Raw genomic sequence first — 20,499 nt, 5'->3', positions numbered from 1 at the left:
TATCTTATTATAAAACAGATCAATTGGTCTCACGTTTTTCCCTTCTATTTTCTGCAAGGTAAAAGATTAAGATTCTTGCTTAGTTGATTCAAAATGCCATCAGAAGAAAAAAATAAAATGACCCCCCACTGGGGCCTTTTATCTTTGGGACAGCAGAATCAGAGTAAACTCATAAAGGAGATACCCCATGCCCCTTAATCGTGTTGTAAAAAAAAAAAAAAAGAATCAGAACCAAATAAAGAGGAGGAAATGCAAGAAAGAAGAAACAAGACAAAAAAAAGAACAAAAGTGAAAATATAATGTTTCAATCTGCATTCAGACTCCATAGTTCTTTTTCTGTACATAAACAATATTTTCCATCATGAGGCTTTTGGCATTATCTTGTATATCCCTAAGCAATAGGGAATCAATAGGAAATTTCTCCATGAAATACTAAGGAGCATCATGTAACCTGTCCATTTAGAGTAGAGAAACATATCTACCTACTCTAAACTAGTATTTATTGAAGCTTCTCCCTTTCTGCGCATATAATCTCTTCCAACGCTTCAGTCTCAGTTGAAGATGGTGCCTTATTCTTTGCCAAGAATTAACCTTCACACTGTACTCTATATCAGACTGTTTCTTTCATCACTGTCAGACTAAATCACAGACTTTCATATAAATATTCAATCTCACCATCTATATTGGCTTCTTCACCTTTGAACTAGAGAATAAAGGATTCAGTCATTATGAATAAATCAGATTCCTTGTGGTAGCCAAGGACTAGAAAAAAAGAGACAGTAAAGAAAAGGGGAAAGAAGAGAAAGAGGGTATCAAGATGATGCTTCCTATGCTCCCTTACAAAAAAACAAAACAAAACAAAACAAAAAAAAAAACCAACCCTCAGAATAACACAGTAAGTAAGAACTAAAGAATTCCCAACATAAATGAATGACCATCTCTGGATTTCCATTGCACTATCACAGGAAATATATAAACTCTGTACACTCCATAAAAACTTATTGTCCATTTGCTGTTGTTGTTTATTTGTTTCAATCCTGTCCAACTCACTGTGATCTCAGTTGGGGGTTTTCTTGGCAAAGATACTGGGGTAAATTGATATTTTGTTCTTCGGCTCATTTATAAATGAAGAAACTGAGGAAAACACAGTTTAAGTGACTTTCCCACGTTCCCATATCTAGTGTCTGAAGCCAGATCTGAACTCAAGGAGATGATTCTTCCCCACTACAGGCCCTTCACTTTATCCAATGGTATACATTTATTTATTCATTCATGGATGTGTTAGTTCCTTGGTTTATTTTTATATTTGTTTATATGGGAGGCAGGGGAAGTGATCTAGACATAATCGGACAATCTTTCTAAAAAAGTCTCATAATAATATATTGACCTATAGGAACCTGTGTTTATAACTACAGTTTTTCTCTTCCAGGAAGGAACCTAGGAAGAACACAGCCTGAGACTGACCATGGCTTGGCTAGGCTTTAGTTTCTGGACAGGAAAGATAAATTGGAGAAGCAACAGATGGTCAGTCCCATCTAAAATTTATTTTGAAAACATCTTACTGCAATCTCATATCTCACTTCCCACTGCATTTTGCTATTGCCTTGCTTGTAGATGTGTAATTCAGTAAAATCTATTCATTAAATCAATTGTTTTTTTTAGATGACTTATTTGTCTTGATTTAGTAGAACTTCATTGAGGCCTATATGTCTTTAAATTTGTATCTCACTCAGGTGTGGGCATCCTCCTCACACAGAGATGGAACTTAATATATGCTTTTTGCATCCATGCCCTCCCTACCCCTGATTAGTCCTTTTAGAGGACGTGGGACTAATTAATTGTTCGACAGAAATTTGTCTATACAACTGTAGTCATTCTCTTCCACTATTTGGCAAAAGAGGAACACAGCCTGAGGCTCACTAAGGCTTGGCTGAACATGTTTCTGGAACTGAAAAAATGGAGGCTGAACAACACTCAGATGGTCAGCCAAATTACTATCCCTATCTAAACCTGTCTTTGTCCTAGAAAAAGCTCATTGCATTCTCTTTTTATCTTTAAGGAGGAGGGGAATTAAGTAGTCATGTTTTAGGGTATCTGACTTTGCTTCCTAAACTCAGTGGTATTCAGATATTCTAACAAATAAAAATCAAATAGAATAACACATCTTCTTTCTCATAGATGATATTGTGCTTACACAACTTTCTATGATGGGAAATCTTCCAGTTCATTAATGGAGAAGGGAAGTAGAAGGGAATAATCATTTACGTAGAAGCTACTATGTTCAGGCACTGTGTTACCAATTGCTTTACAAATATTCTTTCAGTTGATGCTCCCAACAACTCTGCCACATATGTGCTGTTATCACCATTTTACAGCTGAGACAACTGAGACAATCAGAGGTTAAGTGACTTGTCTAGGGTCATACAGCTAGTAAGTGTCTCAGGCCAGATTTCAATGAAGTTATTCCTGACTGGAGGCATAGTATTCTATACAATGCATCATCTAACTGCCCTGTCATTCTAATAGGATTATGGGTCTGCCCTCAAAATTGTCTTGAAAGTAGTAGAATTTCTCAAATATTCATCAGGTTTTCTTTACTTCCTGAAGGGAACTGACCAGTCAGAGCCCAAGAAAACATTGTTGTCGTATAAAATAATTTGCATTCTTTCATTTGTTGTTTCACTCAAGCTTCTAAAGAGATCATATTTCTTCTTCAGTTGTTGAATTATGTTCGAGTCACAATAAAATGATGGACCATAATTGCTTTCTAGGACCTTATGTTTTCCACCATCTCTTTTCCATTTTCTGTTATTCTTGTCTGTATCCTCCTATAAGCTCAAGAGGATAAGATGCACCCATGGTACTAAGGGAATCCTTCAATATTTCATGTTTTTTAAAGAGCTCGTTGACAGCATATCCTCTTTTTTCATTCCTATAGCTGCATAGGACCATGTTCTCTTGTAATTCCTTAGCTTTAGAGTGCTACATCCAACTCATACCCACAAGGCACCTTTCAATAGCCTTCTGGGATATACTCATTCAAAGCAACAGTTATTTTCAAGGCATATTCTTGTGAAGGATAAGCATGTAATGAAGGTCTACTGTAGAATGCAAGATAAAGAAAAAACATCTTCAAAAGGGTCATCTCTCAGAGATTTAGGTATGGGAATGTCATTGATCTGGATGTTTCCAGCCTTAGAAAAATGCAAAACTTTTTAGATAAAACCAATAATGACTCAAAGGAGTTGGGTATAACATCCACAAGGAAAATATCCTAGTGAATGAAAAATAAGAATTCCCAAACACCTTCATATGTGTAGTCAGAGAAAAATATGCATGTATACACATATGCACATGCATACAATCACATACATATGCCATGTTTCTTAGAAATAAGTTTGTATATTATATACAATATCTTTTGCTATAGGAAAATAAGTTCAAGTATGAATTGACTTTGTAGAATATTGCTAAAGCTCTCAGTGAAGTGTCAATGAGGCAAGACATGCTGGGTATTGTAACACTAGGGCTGATACGAAGTATAAAAGACTTTATTGTGATTAATTTTTAAAATCATACATAACTTTATCAACCCATTCAACATAGGTTCAAATGAAAAGTCATTCTGTGTCATTTTTCAATCACATAGTGAGAGTTCCCCATAGCAATAAGCATCGATAGAAGCTTCAGGAGTAAACAGAAAACGACTAAGGACAATATTTTTAATATGACAGTAAGGAGACAAGTAAGGCCGAATTGGTCCTTCAAAGGCCGAGTTTGGGGGACTGTAGATGAGGGAGCTGTCTAAGACGTCATAAAATGCTACATGTCCCATTTCATAATCAAGAAAAATGCCCACCTTGTGGATAGGCAAACTTGTATACAAGCCATCATGTGAACTCCAGACAATGAACTCTTTTCCATATTTAAAGCTAACTAATGCCCTTATATCCCTAGATAAAAAAGAGAGTCTCCCATTTCTGCTGCCTGAATTTGCACAGATACCAACTGTCCATTCAGTCTCATCTTCTATCTGAACTTCCCAATAGTGTTTGCCTGAGGTGAATGTCTGGGCCCCCAGTACAGTAATATTAGAGTCAAATCTGTGTTCACTGTCAGGTACATCCTGGGGGGCATTTATATACTTGACAGTCTTCAAATCTGCAGACAAGATGAGCTGAGGATGGGCTGTTTCAGGATCTAGAGTTATGTCCCCTAGAGAAAGACAGAGAGGGGAGATAATTAGGTTTATGTTGCAGACATGGGAGGTTACAAACAAAGACAAATTCCCCAATCCTTGACAACTTCACAATGTGGGACAGGGCAAAAAAAATCTATCTGGGATTAGAACAATCTAGGGGTTTAGTTGATTGTCTAGGATTCTCTAAGTATACCATCACATAATCTGTGATGAGTGAAAGTTTTGTTTCCTCCTTGCTTTTTCTAATCCTTTAATCCCTTTTCCTTCTCTTACTGCTAAAGCTAATATTTCTAGTACAATATTAAATAATAGAGGTGATGATGGACATCTGTTTCACCCCTGATCTTATTGGGAATGCTTCTAACTTATCCCCATTATATATAATGTTTGCTAATGGTTTTAGTTAGATACTGCTTATTATTTTAAGGAAAGCTCCACCTATTCCTATGCTCTCTAGTGTTTTTATTAGGAATGAGTTCTCTATTTTGTCAAAAGCTTTCTCTGCATCTATTGAGAATCATATGATTTTGGTTAGTTTTGTTATTGATGTGGTTGATTATGTTGATAGTTTTCCAAATGTTGAACCAGCCCTGCATTCCTGGTATAAATCCCACCTGGTCAGTGTATTATGCTGGTTCTCACTTGCTCTGATCTCCTTGGTAATATTTTATTTAAGATTTTTGAATTGATATTCATTAGGGAAATTGGTCTAATTTTCTTTCTGTTTTGGCTCTTCCTGGCTGAGGTATCAACACCATATTTGTGTCATAAAAGGACTTTTGTAGAACTCCACTTAATTTTCCAAATAATTCGTATAGTTTTGGAATTCACTGTTCCTTAAGTATTTTGTACAATTCACTTGTAAACCATCTGGCCCTGGAGATTTTTTTCTTATGTAATTCACTGATGCTTGTTCAATTTCTTTTTTTCTAAAATGGGCCCATTTAAGGATTTTATTTCCTCTTCAGTTAACCTGGGCAATTTGTATTTTTGTAAATATTTATTCGTTTTATTTAGATTGTCAAATTAAAACATTTGAGGTACCACTTCACACCTATCAGATTGGTTAAAATAACAGAAAAGGAAAATAATAGATGTTGAAGAAGCTGTGGAAAAATTGGAACACTAATGCATTGTTGGTAGAGTTGTGAACTGATCCAACCATTCTGGAGAGCAATTTACAACTATGCCCAAGGGGCTATGGGACTGTGCATACCCTTTGACATAGTAATACCACTACTAGGTCTGTATCCCAAAGAGATCATAGAAGAGGGAAAAGGACCCCCATGTACAAACATATTTATAGCAGCTCTCTTTGTGGTGGCAGACAACCAGAAATCAAGGGAATGCCCATCAATTGGGGAATGCTAAACAAGTTATGGTATATGAATGTAATGAAATACTATTGTGCTGCAAGAAACAATGAGCAGGAGGAGTTGAAAGATCTGGAAGGACTTACATGTACTGATGCTGACTGAGAGGAACAGAACCAGGAGAACATCTTACACAATAACAGCAAAATTGAGTGATAAACAATGGGGATAGCCTTGTCTCTTCTCAGCAGTGCAATGATCCAACACAATTTCAAAGAACTCTTGATAGAAAATGTTCTCAACATCCAGAAAAAAGAACTGTGGGTTATTAATTCAAATTGAACCATACTGTTTCTACTTTGGGGCTGTTTTTTCCCTTCTTTTGAGGTTTTTTTCCCTTGTACTCTGATTATTCTTTCACAAGATGACTAATGCAGAAATATGTTTAATGTGATTGCACATATAACCTATATCAGATTGCTTTCCATCTTGGGGAGGAGGGGTGGGAAGGAAGGGTGGGAGAAAAATTTGGAACTAAAAATCCTATGAAAACAAATGTTGAAAACTATCCATTATATATGTGTGTGTGTGTGTGTGTGTGTGTGTGTATAAACTGGAAAATAAAACTTTTGTTTACTTTAAAAAGTAAATAATAAAGGAAAAAACAATCAAGGGGATTGTCCTGCCTCTGACAGACTTGGACAAGCACCTTAGTTTTTCAGTGGCTCAGTTTCTTTGTATGCAAAATGAATGTGAGATTCAAGCAGATCTCCTTTAGGAGCCTTTCTGCTTTAAGTGCAATAATTTGTGTTTTCAGGAATTCAATGAATATTTCAAAATATCTAACTGAGCTCTTACTATGGTCAAGTAGAATGTCAGGCCTTGGAAGATAGAGGGTAAATACCTGAAGGAGATATTATACTGGTATAATAATGTATAGTATATATACACTCACATAAGTGGGTAGTGTATACAGTTGGTCCCTAGTAGTAGTTTTTGTACAAACTACTATTTACATAGACCAGCCAAAGGAATGATTTACTCTTTTCAATTCTTTCAGAGATCCCTATTCCTATTAAGCTTATAATCTATCATCAGGAAATTGAGAGCTACATAGATGCATAATCAAGATGTTCCAAAATGCTTCACACTGAACACATAAAATAGTTACATATTTGGAAGGCAGGAAACAAGAATGGAAGAAAAATGCTCTGGAAGGAAGGTAAAGATAAGGATGGAGAAAGAAAGGAAAGAAAGAAGGTGAGAGAGAATTAGGTAGAGGAGGGAAGAGGAAAAAAGAAGCAGTGGATCTGTAAGTCTTATATATGGTAAGAACTTGATGAGTACTCAAAAACCCCTAAAGCAGAGTTAGAGACAAATAGTTTGAGAATGCTGACAAGGAAAGAAGGCATGTGGCAAGGCAGGAATTTGTTAAAGTGCTTAGATATTATCATAAAGAGAAGGCTAATGGGGAAGGGGATTTGGACAGTAGAATGATTTGATGAAATCTGAATAACTTCAAAGGTTCATCACTAATTCCCAGTGAGAGGGAAATGCCCCTTTCAGCCTAGTGATCTGATCTCAAGGTCTTAGAAGCCGAACTCTCTCTCGCACACCTTCTCTCAAACCCGAAGAGAACAGGAAGCTACTATCCCCCTGCTAAATATAGGCATATCAGCTTGAAAGTTGCCTCATAGGGTCTGCACAAAGACATTATGCAGACATGACAGAACATTTGCTGAAACGGGAAATTTAGGATAAGTTGCAATATAACCTATGGCTGGACCCCTAAGGTCAGGGCACTCTGACCTAGGAGAAAGATTTATTGCTGAACATATAGTTTCAACCTAATTACCACATCCTGCTTAAAATAGATGTCTGTAAAGTGTGTAAAAACTGCTCCATTCTTTATCTGTGTGTGTCACACCTCCTGGTTGCCCCAGTGAGTGCCATGCACCTTTCTTTCAAAGGAAAGAAAATCAGTGCTTTGACCTCCTTTCTCCTTCAAGTCTCAATTATCAGGTCAGTGGGTGTATTTCCCATCCCATTCACCAGGAAGAGATGGACTGGAGCAGAGACAGATTAGAGACCGGAAGAACATTTAGAAACGCATTATAGCATTTCCAAAGCAATACCAAGTTTTGAATGATGGGATATTACTGGAACGTTATGGGATATATGGAACTGGACCAAAACTCTGTCTGATCAATAGGAAAGCAATAGAATATTTCTCATTTAAATACCTCTAACAACCATGTTCCTTGCCCATTATGGAGTCAAACTGTCAAAGCATCTCCCTTTCCTCCCCTGTCTTCTCTTGAATCCCCTTATGGGAAGATGGAGTAATTTTCCTTGCCTGGAGTTCTATAACCCACTCTTCTCTATCAGATATACTGTTGATTATGGCTCTCAGAATAAGTCATGACTTCTTTCAGGAATATTCAATGTCACCCTCTATATAGGCTCCTTGGCTTATGAATTTCTCTCCTCTAGACTTTATCGAAAATTGCAAGAGTGAGTATTTTGACTAAGCCCAGCTTCCATCTACAACATCAGAACTGGAAATAAAACATCAAAGAAAGCTCAAGAATCAAAGCAGGTTTCTTTTAAGAAACATTCACAAGTTACCTGACAGGATAACTAATACTATGGAAGAGGAACCGTGTATTAAAGAATTCTCAATATACACTTCCAAAAGAACAAAACAAAATATCAGAATGTTAGGCAAAAGGACAACAAAAATGCACTTTAAGAAGAAATGAACATACTACAAGAAATACCCAAACTTAAATTTCCTATATATAAACCATCACAAACAATAATGTGACAGACAAAAACCATATAGAATTGTGAGAAATCTTATGATCTATTCCACAACTAATGAACTATGTGGTATGAATAACCTGATAAGAAAAATATATATAAAATCAACAGGAATTTTTTTAAAAAATACACAATCACTTATAAGTAAACAAATAACCCTCTCTCTCTCTCATTTGGTCAAAGATGAGAAAATATAGAACATTTCAATGCTGGAAATGAAATGAGATATTAGGCACATTAATTCAGTGCTGCTATAGCTGTGGAATGGTCCAGCTATTTAGCAAAATAACTGATCTAATGAGTGAAACAAGTAGGATCATTTAGGCATGTTGAGATATCACATGGGATAGGGGCAGATAGGTGGCACAGTGGATAAAGCACTAGTCCTTAATTCAGGAGGACCTGAGCTCAAATTTGGCCTCAGACACTAGATACTTACTAGCTGTGTGACCCTAGGCAAGTCACTTAACTCTCATTGCCCTGCCCTTCCCCCCCAAAAAAATACTGCCACTTTTGTGATATCACATGGGAAATTTGGAAAGCATCTCTGTAGATACAAGTATAGAAATGATCTATATGCAGTAGTAGATGCTGAGGGAAAGGGTCCTTTGTGTGTACTAATGGAATACACCAAGGAAATTCATTGTAAGCCATTTGGGCACTCCTCAAAATGCCCCCAGTATAAATTGAGACTGATATGGTGACTTACTCTTGAATTTCATGAAAAAGTCTCTCAAGCCAGTGATGGGGCAGGTGTTCCAGGAAAGGATAGCAACCTCTGGTTCTTGACATAGCAGCTCCTCATTCCTACAAATAGTTATATTTGTTTTACACAGAGCTCCAGAGCCATATCTGGATTAAATGTCATTATGTTGCAGCAGAATAGACCCCAGGTAGTCCCTCAAACAGACACTTCCCCCACCATGGTCTGTATTTCTGTATTAGGTAAAGACAGAATGGAAACTTACCTTTCCAAGGCGTCTTTCATATCCTATGGGGAGAAAAGAGATTTAGCGTTCTACTACATAGTCTATTTCTATAATATAGTCTCTCAGAGATCCCAGACATACCTCCCTGGGTTTTGTCATTCCCTTAGAACTATTTTCCAGGAACATTACTGTATTTGCAAAATTTAGGTCTTTGAAGAATTGTTTAGAACTAGCCTTTAGTTGCTCATTTATTAGCCTCTGCCTCACCTTGCTGAAGATGGAGAAATACCTTCATTGTGCCCTGCCCTTCTCTCTCTCTCTCTCTCCGTTACACAGAAAACTCATTTGGAAATGAGTCAAACTTTTGCACACCTTGAATGGGAGGAATAACTACTGAAGAAGCTAGAAAAGTTGGAGGTCCAAGATACTGGTAGTTACTCTTTTGGATGGTTACTGTGGGTTGGAAGTGTCAAATGAGGGCAGGACTCTTCAGTCTCAGATCCCACAACAGATAAAATTAGAATAGAACCCAGAAGCTTGAACTGAGGTTACCCTCTAAGGGACTTAAGGGGTGAGGTTGAAATGTCCAAAGCCAAGATTTAACTCTCTCACCTGTTACATAGAGCCAGGAATCCCTGTATTCCTTGAAGAAAAATTGACTTTGCCATTCTCCTTCAGTTTTTCCTCATTCCCTCCTTCCCAAATTCTCTGTCCTTCCTTTTCAAACTAACATATAATAGTTCTTTTTCTGTTCATTTTTTAAAAAAATTTTATTCATTCATTTATTTATCTGTCTATCTATCTATTCATTCATTCACATATTTATTTTTTTGTTTTTTTGGATGGGGCAATGAGGATTAAGTGACTTGCCCAGGGTCACACAGCTAGTAAGTGTCAAGTGTCTGAGGCCAGATTTGAACTCAGGTCCTCCTGAATCTGGGGCAGGTGCTTTATCCACTGCACCACCTAGCTGCCCCCTTTCTGTTCATTTTTAAATTTCTTCATGACCTGGATGTTTTTTTCAAGTACATCACCATCTACTTGGCGGTCAGGATCCTTTCATTCTCTTTACTATTGTGGAAATTTATTGTGATTTGGGGACCCTGCCTTTGGGCTGAGATTAAAAAAGCCTTGGGCTCTCAGGGTTCTTCTCTGTTTAAGAGGGCCTGGTACCTCTCCCCCTCCGCCTCAGTCCAGCAGAAAAGCCTGTGTGCCTTAGAGAAGGCCAGATTGGTGGACAACTGGGGAAAGCCCCAGCTCCCTCTGGCCTGAGGGGAGCTGCCCTGGAGATCCCAGGCTTGTCCTGCCAGGCCCGAGTGCAACCCAGCCTGTGGAGAGGTCCCAGGCGCGCAGCAAGGGGCACAGAGCCCTCAAGCCCTGGGTGTGGTATGCATAGCAGACTGGAGCCTCCCCCAAGCCACAGCCCTAGGGAGGGCAGTGGATTAGCTTGGCATGTGTGGGGGTGCAGGGAGCCCAAGGTTTGAGGGGAGAGAAGGAAGATATATACTGGGGTAGTTAGACAAGGAGGGGGATGGAAAAAGTGAGAGAGGGCTGACAGACAGGGAGGCTGCTACAAGGATTGTAAGGAGACTGAGGCTATGTAAAGAGAGGGGCTGACGGAGGGAGAAGACAGTAAGAAAAGATGGACAAAAGGACAGACGGAAAGAGGACGGACAGAAAGAGAATGCTGGGGGAAAGCTGGAGGACAGACAGAAGGAGGACACCAGAGGATTAAGAGAATGCAAGGAGTTGGGTGAGACAAGGCTAGAGATGAGAGGCCCGTGAGAGAGGGACACAGACTGATAGAGTAAGCACAAGCAGCAGCAGAAGGGAGACAGGTAGAAAGCAGTCAGGTTTCCTAGAACTTTGCATTTCTTATCTCTTGCATTTATTTTTATAAATAAACTCTGCTTTGATTATTTAGTTAAGCAGTTTCTTAATTGTTTGCTTATCAATTTGGGAGCAGAGCAGTGTGGGGAAATGTTTAAATGGCCCGTACTAAGTTAATAGCAGTCAGATGGCCAGCCAAATGTCCCCAGATTAGGGCCCACAGTCAGATTAGAGCCCAGCTAGTAAATAAAACTATTTTTACACTATTATTCATGGAGCCTAGTATAGTACCTGGTACATGGTAAGTACTTGGTAAATGCTTAGTTGGTTGCCTTTTGTTTTTAAGTTTTTGCTCATGGCCAAGTATTATGCTTTGCTATAAGGAATTATAGAATGATTAAGTGTTCCTTTGGGAAAAGGCCACAAAGGGACGATTTGAGCTCACCCCTTTTCACCAAGGGGTGAGGTATATGGTCACTTTGGGAAGATCAGGAGACACAAACATGGTCATGTGATTACAAATTTAAATTCAACCTAACATGGGACAGGGATCGAGTCACACGGCATACTCTGCTTACTGAAGTGGCCTAACCTTTGAAAATCCCTTTGCTACACATTGTCTGGCTACAGCAGATTAACACCCAGCAATGCTCATCGCAAAACAAATGCATTTGGAGAATCCAATGAAAAACCTGAACTGACCCACTCTACCATATATGATCCTGAGACCCTTTTCTTAGTGGTCTGTAGGGGACATGTACCTTCTGCTCCTCATTTCTTTTTTGGTTTTGGTTGTGTTTTTGTGGGGCAATGAGGGTTAAGTGTCTTGCCCAGGGTCACACAGCCAGTAAGTGTCAAGTGTCTGAGGCCAGATTTGAACTCGGGTCCTCCTGAATCCAGGGCTGGTGCTCCATCCACTGCGCCACCTAGCTGCCCCCCTGCTCCTCATTTCTAAAGCAATAGTATATATCTGTTTCACACACTCACCTGGAGCATTTCCAAGGGAGCCTTGTCCAAAATCTCCTCTATTTTCATTACCCTTAGTCTCAAATTCTGGATTTGTTGCGACAGTTTGGTCTTCTTCTCCTCAACTTCTACCAGGTTGTCTCTGAATTCCTGGTCCAATCTTTGCATGAATAGAGATTCTTCATCCTGTAAGGCCTGGTGTATTTTTTCATATTCTGACATAATGGAGTATTTAATAGAATATTTATCTTTCTGTCACAAAAGAAATTGGGATAAAGGAAAGAAATGCAAAGTCTGTGATGGAAGTAGTGAGTGACCAACATTTGTGTTCCCTATTCAATACTATTAATCATTAAAGAAGATTCATAGACTCTGTTACCAGAGATAGCTTTTGTGGCTGTTTAATCCAAATCTTCCATTTCAGGATTTCAGAGATACACTGATCCTTAAGTGACCATTTTAAAGTAGTAATTAATGATGAAAAGAATAGAGAGTAACATATTGTGTAAAGGAAAAAGTCCTCAAAAAAAAAAAAAAAACGAAAAAACATCAGAGATCATTTACCCCCTAAAAAAACCCAAATCCTGTGTGGAAACTCTTTCTTCATACATATAATTTAGCAGCTTACATGAAAACAAATTTCCTGTACTATTGTTAGGTATCAAATCATTGTCCCCAAAGAGGGATAATATATTTCATCCTTTGATCATTAATAGAAATCTCTTCCTCTGCAGAAAAAGAGCACTAGCCCGCCATTTTCATCATTAACTCTTTCTTTTGAGGAGAAAGGCCTTCCGGGGATGAAAAACGTCTTACCTGATCCACCAAGAAAAGAGACACTGACCTTACACTGTGCCTCTGCTTTTCTTACATTGTATAGTGAAATTTTAAGTTCTTTCCTTTTTCTTAGTAACATATTCCATGTCTCTTGGAGCTTCTCCTGAAAGGAGAAGAAAACCTTAGTTAAACTCACCTTTGACCAAAGAAGTCCATATTCTTTATAATTGCTGGCTAGTAATAGCTGGCATTTACTTATACCGCTTCAAAGTTATCAAAGATCTATCTTTCCCATTGGAACCTCACGATAACCATGAAAGTTAATGGCTGTTTTTATTATTGCCATTGTAAAGATGAGAACACTGAAGCCAAGAAGGATCTGGAAGGCCAGTAAAAAATAAGTGGCTTCTACTTAGAGAGAGAATCAACTCAAAAATTACTTGAAACAATGAACAACTTTAGCAAAGTGGCAGGATATAAAATAAATCCACATAAATCATCAGCATTTCAATACATGAACAACAGAGTCCAGCTGCAAGAGATAGAGAAATTCCATTTAAAGTAACAAATAGACAATATAAAAATACTTGAAGGGAATAGCTCTCCTACCCAGTTGGGAGGAGCAATCTATTTAACCCTGCAGGAAAATAGGAGGGAAAGAGGACAAGGAAGGAAGGGTGAAAAAAAGGGAGTGCAGAGTGAGGGAGAGGATAGTCAGAAGTAAAACACCTCTAAAGAATAATAAGTAAAAAGAAGATAGAGTAAATGTCATGGGAAGGGAGTGGGATGGAGGGAAATAGTTATGATGATTGATTATAATGGCAAAATGTATGGTACCTACTTTGCTGGGCTTTTATGAAGAAAATTCTCTGTCAAGCTTAAGGTACTATATAAAGGTTATGATGAACAGGATACTATCAGGAAAACCTGGAAAGGCCTACATGAACTGAAGCAGAGTGAAATGTACTGTATACAAAATAACAGCAATAGTGGGGGATGACCTGCTGGGAAGCATGTGGTTATTTTCAGCAAGGCAATGATCCAATATAACCCTGAAAGACTTATGAAGATTGCAGCCCATCCGCAGAGAAAGAACTGATTTTTGTTTTTACATATTTTGGAAAATACTTGAGAGGCTACTTGCCAAGACAAACCCAGGAACTCTATGAACACAATTACAAAACACTTTTCACACAAATGAAATCAGATCTAAATAATTGGAAAGATATCAATTCCTCATGGATAGGCCGAGCTAATATAATAAAAATGACAATTCTACTTAAGTTAACATACTTATTCAGTGCCATACCAATCAGTCTACCTGAAAATTATTTTATAGAGCTAGAAAAAAAAAATTCATCTGAAAAAAAAAAAAGTCAAGAATATCAAGGGAAATAATGAAAAAAATGCACAGGAAGGTAAGTTAGCTGTACCAAATCTGAAGCTTTACTATAAGGTGACAGTCATCAAAACTATCTGGTACTGGCTAAGAAATAGAGAGGAGGATCAATGGAATAGGCTAGGCACAGGAGACACAATAGTAAATGACATTAGTAATGTAGTGTTTGATAAACCCAAAGACTCCAGCTTCTAGGATAGGAACTCAGTATTTGACAAAAACTGCTGGGGAAAATGGAAGAGAATGTTAGAAATTAGGCATAGACCAACATCTTACATCTTATACTAAAATAAGGTCAAAATGGGTACAAGATTTAGACATAAGTGGTGATACCATAGGTAAATTAGGAGAGGGAATAGTCTACCTTTCAGTTCTTTGGAAAGGAGAACAGTTTATGACCAAACAAGAGATAAAGAATATTATAAAATGCAAAATGGATTATTTTGATTGTACAAAACCTTTTTAATTTAATGCAAACAGAAGCAATGCATCCAAAATTAGAAGGGAGACAGAAAGCTGGTAAGCAATTTTTATGGCCAGTAGTTCTGATAAAGGCCTCATTTCTAAAATATATAGGGAACTAAATCAAATTTATAAGAATCCAAGTCGGGACAGCTAAGTGGCACAGTGGATAAAGCACCAGCCCTGGATTCTGGAGTACCTGAGTTCAAATCTGGCCTCAGACACTTAACACTTACTGGCTGTGTTACCCAGGCATTTACCTTGGGCAAATCACTTAACCCCAATTGCCTTACCAAAAAAACAAAAACAAAAACCCAAAAAAGCAAAACCCAAAACCAAAAACAAGAATACAAGTAATTCCCCAATTGAGAAATGGTCAAAGGATAGGAACAGGCAGTTTTCTGATGAAGAAATCAAAGTTATCTATTGCCATATGAAAAAATGCTCTAAGTCACTATTGATTAGAGAGATGCAAATTAAAAATCTGAGGTACCACCTGACACCTATCAGATTGGCTAATGACAAAAAAGGAAAATAATAAATGTTGGAGAAGCTGTGGAAAAATTGGAACACTATTGCATTGTTGGTGGAGCCGTGAACTGATCCAACCATTCGGGAGAGCAATTTGGAATTATGCCCAAAGGGCTATAAAAGCTGTGCATACCCTTTGACCCAGCAATACCACTTTTGGGTCTTTTTCCCCCAAGGATATCATGAAAAAAAGGGGAAAGGAACCACAAACAAAAATATTTATAGCTGCTCTTTTTGTGGTGGCAAGTAATTGGAAATTGAATGGATGTCTATCAATTGGGGAATGGCTAAACAAGTTGTGTTCTATGAATGTAATGGAATTCTATTGTGCTATAAGAAACTATGAGCAGGATGAGTTCAGGGAAACCTGGAAGGACTTGCATGAACTGATGATGAGTGAGATGAGCAGAACAAAAAAAAAACATCACAGTATCATCAATATTATGTGTTCATCAACTGTGATAGACTATATTCTTCTCACCAATCCAACAGCATAAGAAAGTTCCAAAGGACTCATGATGGAAAAGGCTTTCCAAATCCAGGGGAAAAAAAAAAAGGAACTGTGGAATATGGATGCTGATTGGGCCATACTATTTCTTTTGTGTTTGGTGCTGTTTTTCTATTTTGAGGTTTTTCCTTTTTGCTCTGATTCTTCTCTTATAAACATAATTAATGCATAAATATGTTTAATGTTATTATGGATATATAACCTATATCAGATTACCTGCTGTCTAGGGGAGGGATGGAAGGAGGGGAGGGAGAGAGAAAAATTTGCAATTGGAAATCTTATCTAAACAAATGTTGAAAACTCTCTCTACATGTAACTGGAAAATAATAAAATACTTTTATTTAAAAAAAAAATAAGTGACTTCTGTACTTGTCATTGAAATCACAGATGTAAGGCCCCTACATTTCCCTTATACCCATTATATTGAGATGTATGAGCTCTACAACAATGTCCCCAAAGGCTATAAAGAGTTAAATGAAGAGATAACACTTCTTCCCTGTGATTGACAGTGAACAGACACTTTTACCTTGTACTTTTTAGCAGCCTTGTCCATGGGAAGTACATGATGATCCCTGTGCTCTGGGGCTAATGAACAAAACTCACAGAGGAGTCTCTGGTCTTCCTCACAGAAGAGCTTCTCTTTTTTCCCATGTTTATCACAGGTAGTCAATTCTACCATGTTGTTCAGTAAATGAGGCCCGAGCATTTTGCCAGTGATGGACAGATACTGCAGGCTCTCGTTAGGCATCAAATTGCTGTATTTTATGATTTCTCTGCACTCTGGGCAGGTGAATGTGGCATCAGCTTCCTTTTTGCCCTGGAAAAGACATTGTGTACAAAAGCTGTGACCACATTTGCCGATCACTAGGTCAGTGAAGTAGAGACAGATGGAGCAAGTAAGATATGCCTTGAGGTTTTCTATTAAGCTCTAGGCACCCATGTTTCTAGGACTAGGGAGAGAAAGTCAGTGAAAATTTTGACCAGGGCATTCCTCTGATATCTAAGCATCTCAGATTTTTTGGACAGGTCGTATTACAGGAATTCAGAGACATTAGAGGGCCTGTAGCAGAGGTGGTTCCACATCTATCACATATCCTGAGGAGATCCATTGGGGATCCCAAGTGTCAGGCCTGCCTTCAAATAAAACCAAGTAACCTAAAAGTTGGGGGACAGGGGCAGCTAGGTGGCACGGTGGATACTGCACTGGTCCTGGATTCAGGAGTACCTGAGTTCAAATCTGGCCTCAGACACTTGACACTTACTAGCTGTGTGACCCTGGGCAAGTCACTTAACCCCCATTGCCCCACAAAAAAATTAAATTAAATTAAATTAAAATTAAAAAAGTTGTGGGACAGAGAGATCATGTGTTCAGTTAGAGTCCACATAAAGCCTATCTTAGAGAGTCTCATCCTTAGTGATCTTGATGAGGCTAAAGAGCTATAGGGACAGGTTTTTTTTCTTGTTGTTGTTTTTGTTTTTTTCCCCTGGGGAACATGAAACTGATGACCAAAGCACTTAGATGAAAGGGGTTCTCTTTTAATATTTCCTACTCACCTTCTCCTTTTCCTCTTACCTCACACTCCAGGGTCACCATCCTCTGAAGAAAACAACTTTACTTACTCTTTATTATGAAAATCTCTGGTTTGCTCAAGCTTTCTTCTTAGAGTTTTTTAAGAAGAACTGATCTTTGGGGCAGCTAGGTGGTACAGTGGATAGAGCACCAGACCTGAACTTGGCGGGACCCGACTTCAAACACTTGACACTTACTAGCTGTCACTTACTAGGCAAGTCACTTAACCCCAATTGCCTCACAAAAAAAAAAAAAAAAAAAAAAAAAAAAAAAAAAAGGATAACTGATCTTCAAAGGAATGCCCATCAATTGGGGAATGGCTAAAGAAGCTGTAGTATATGATGGTGATGGAATATTATTGTGCTATGAGAAATGACAAGCAGGATGATTTCAGAAAGGCCTGGAAAGACTTGTATGAACTGAGATATAGTGAAGTAAGCAGAACCAAGAGAATGTTTCACAGAGACAGCAATATTTTTTGATCAAGAATTGTCAATGACTTAAATATTCTCAAAAATACAATGATCCAAGACAATCCCAAAGCAATATGGGTGAAACGTACTATAAACTTCCAAAGAACCAATATTGATGAAACAGACTGAAGCATGCTATTTTCCCCAATCTCATTTTTTTCTTTTATTCAAGTTTTCTTGTACAAAATGACTAATATGGTAGTGCTTTACATAATTGTACATGTAAACCCCATATCCGATTGCTTACTGCCTGAGGGAAGGGGGAAGGGGCAGGGAAAAGAGGGAAGGATGGTAAAAACTGGAAATCAAAACTATAATTGGGGGCAGCTAAGTGGTGCAGTGGATGGAGCACCGACCCTGGATTCAGGAGGACCTGAGTTCAAGTCCAGCCTCAGACACTTAACAATTACTAGCTGTGTGACCCTAGGTAAGTCACTTAACCCCAATTGCCTCACCAAAAAAAAAAAACAAAAAAAACCAAAAACCAAAAAAAAAACCTATAATTAAAAATTGTTACTTAAAAGAAGGATAATTAATCTAATTTCAAAGGCTGGGAACAATCACATTTCTGATTATCTAATGATAACAAGGCAAAGAAATTCCCAACTCACTATCTCTATAACACTAACTGCCCTTCTCCCCCCAAAAAACAGACATTAAATGAAGATTTTTTTCTCCTCAGTCTTTTTTGTCCCCTCTCTAATTTATTATTCCTTTACTGGACTGAAAGGGCTTTTAAAAAATAATGTCAAGAAACATTCTGTCCTTTTTCAATATTCGTCTCAGGATAAGGAGAACTAGATCCTTCCCTTCAGCTCTGGGAGCAAAAGTTTTGAGGACTTATTGGGGTCATTTTATGTATCTTCCTTTGGTTAGTGCTTCCCTCTACTCCAACCACAAAAGGTGAGAAATCCTATTTTGGTAGTCCTTCCCATCTGGCTTATAGGGTTGAATTCTCACTTTTGTTCTCTTGCATTGCAATGCGTTTCCTTAAACAATGTGGCTCTTCAGGCCAAAATATTCTTGCTTCTCAATTCCAAGTGAAACTTTCCTAGGATTTCATCCTTATTTTTAAAGTTAGGTATTTTCCCCTTAGCCTCACTTTTTTCCCTATTCTTATAGTTATGATTCACTAATTGGAAAAAAATTGACTTTTTAAAAAATTAAACATTTCATTGTTTTCCAAGAGATACTTATTTCTGATTCCTATCTTCCCAGATAATCCACTCAGAAATGATAAGGCTAGCTTTTTCTTCAAAGCTCTACCAGCAAAAGATTTTAGAACCCAGTTGTAGGTGTCCTTTTTACACTTCCTCCCTTTAATCTTCCCTTAAAAAGGTGATAACTTCTATGTCTCCAAGTGTTTTTAGTCTCTGAAAAGAGACTGTGTTCTCACATTTTTTTTTAATTCTTTTTCAGAATAATGGGCCTAAAGCTTCCCAATAGTGTTCATACCTTTAGCACAGAGTTTTCTTGACCTTCGATGATTTAGCCAGTGATAATTGCATGGAAAAATCTGGTTTTTAATTGAAGACAAAAGATGTCAATATTTTAAAATTTCTTCTTTGATGCGATGGCTCTCTGAGAAGATGGATAGGAAAGCCTACAGGGGAAGAATAGTATAAAAACAAAATGACGGTAGCAATAAGACTTCATTTTATAAAATGTTCTACCTCAGTTTCCTACCTTCTGCTAATATGTGAAGGTCTTATTTATTATGATCTTTCATAATGCATTTGTATAATTCTCTGAGGATACTATGGTCTTTATTTTGTTTTTTCTCTCACTTAGGCCCAATTCTTGCAATATAGTGTTGAAACTTATTCAATGCTTTTTTGTTTGGATTCTTGTAAATATTAGTTTTGACAAACACAAATTACTGAAAAGTGATTGACTTCATTTAGTTTCTTTCCCCCAACCAATGAATGAACTGGGACTGACCATACTTTTTCAATTCCAGCCTCTGATTATCATCTTAACATAAAAACCTTAACAGTTTAAACAAAGCATAATCAACCTGAAGGGACAGTCTTTTCATATGTTCTGGTTTTCTTGTTCTTTGTACCCTACATTAACTGTTTTCAGTCCCACCTTTTGGGTACTCCTCATTCGCTATGATGGTATCACTAGTTATAACTCCTCTGCCCCAATTAAAGTACTTAATTTGGTTACATTGATTGCTTCAATAATTTTCAGGTTGACATTGAGCCCCTTGCTCAGTTGAACCCCGTTTTTTGTTTTGTTTTTTTACTTTGGATGCTTGGCACCAGCAGGAATGCATAGAGTTCCCAGTCTGGACTCAAACTTAATTGTTCAACTTGAGCAACTGAGTCCTTTGACTCCAGTTCCCAAAGCTCTGATCAGGGTCTGGCAAAACCCATGGGTAAATTGCTTTGGCATGTCTACCAGAACGGACTGCTGCTGGTTATTTTTTCCAAGTATGAACCACGTTCTTGTAAGTGCCTCAAAACTAGCAAAATTTGACTTCATCTGATAAGCATCACTGATGGCAACACGGTGGAGTCTCCTTTTTGAGTTTAGTCTCGTTTCTGTCAGTCCCAAAATAAAAGGCCCCGAGTGGGATTTTCTTTCCCATGGCATTTTGAATCAACTAAGTGAGAATTTGAATCTGAATCATCCTCCCTTAGAAAATAAAGTAAAAAAATGAGGAAAATAAGATTTTTGACCCTCATAAAAAGCTCTAAATTTAAAAAGAG

At 37.8% G+C, this 20,499-nt stretch overlaps 1 protein-coding gene across 1 annotated transcript; it reads right to left on the bottom strand.

Moving 5' to 3' along the window:
* Window positions 1-3,637: 3,637 nt before the first annotated feature.
* Window positions 3,638-16,679, bottom strand: LOC122732184 (probable E3 ubiquitin-protein ligase TRIML1). Its single transcript, XM_043972314.1, is given in 5 exon segments — window positions 3,638-4,215; window positions 9,047-9,189; window positions 9,306-9,328; window positions 12,084-12,314; window positions 16,266-16,679. Coding segments are annotated over 5 exon segments (1,389 nt in total).
* Window positions 16,680-20,499: the final 3,820 nt, after the last annotated feature.

The sequence above is a fragment of the Dromiciops gliroides genome, chromosome 6 (genome assembly GCF_019393635.1).
Source record: "Dromiciops gliroides isolate mDroGli1 chromosome 6, mDroGli1.pri, whole genome shotgun sequence".
NCBI classification, from domain to species: domain Eukaryota; kingdom Metazoa; phylum Chordata; class Mammalia; order Microbiotheria; family Microbiotheriidae; genus Dromiciops; species Dromiciops gliroides.
This window is presented reverse-complemented; position numbering and strand designations above follow the sequence as displayed.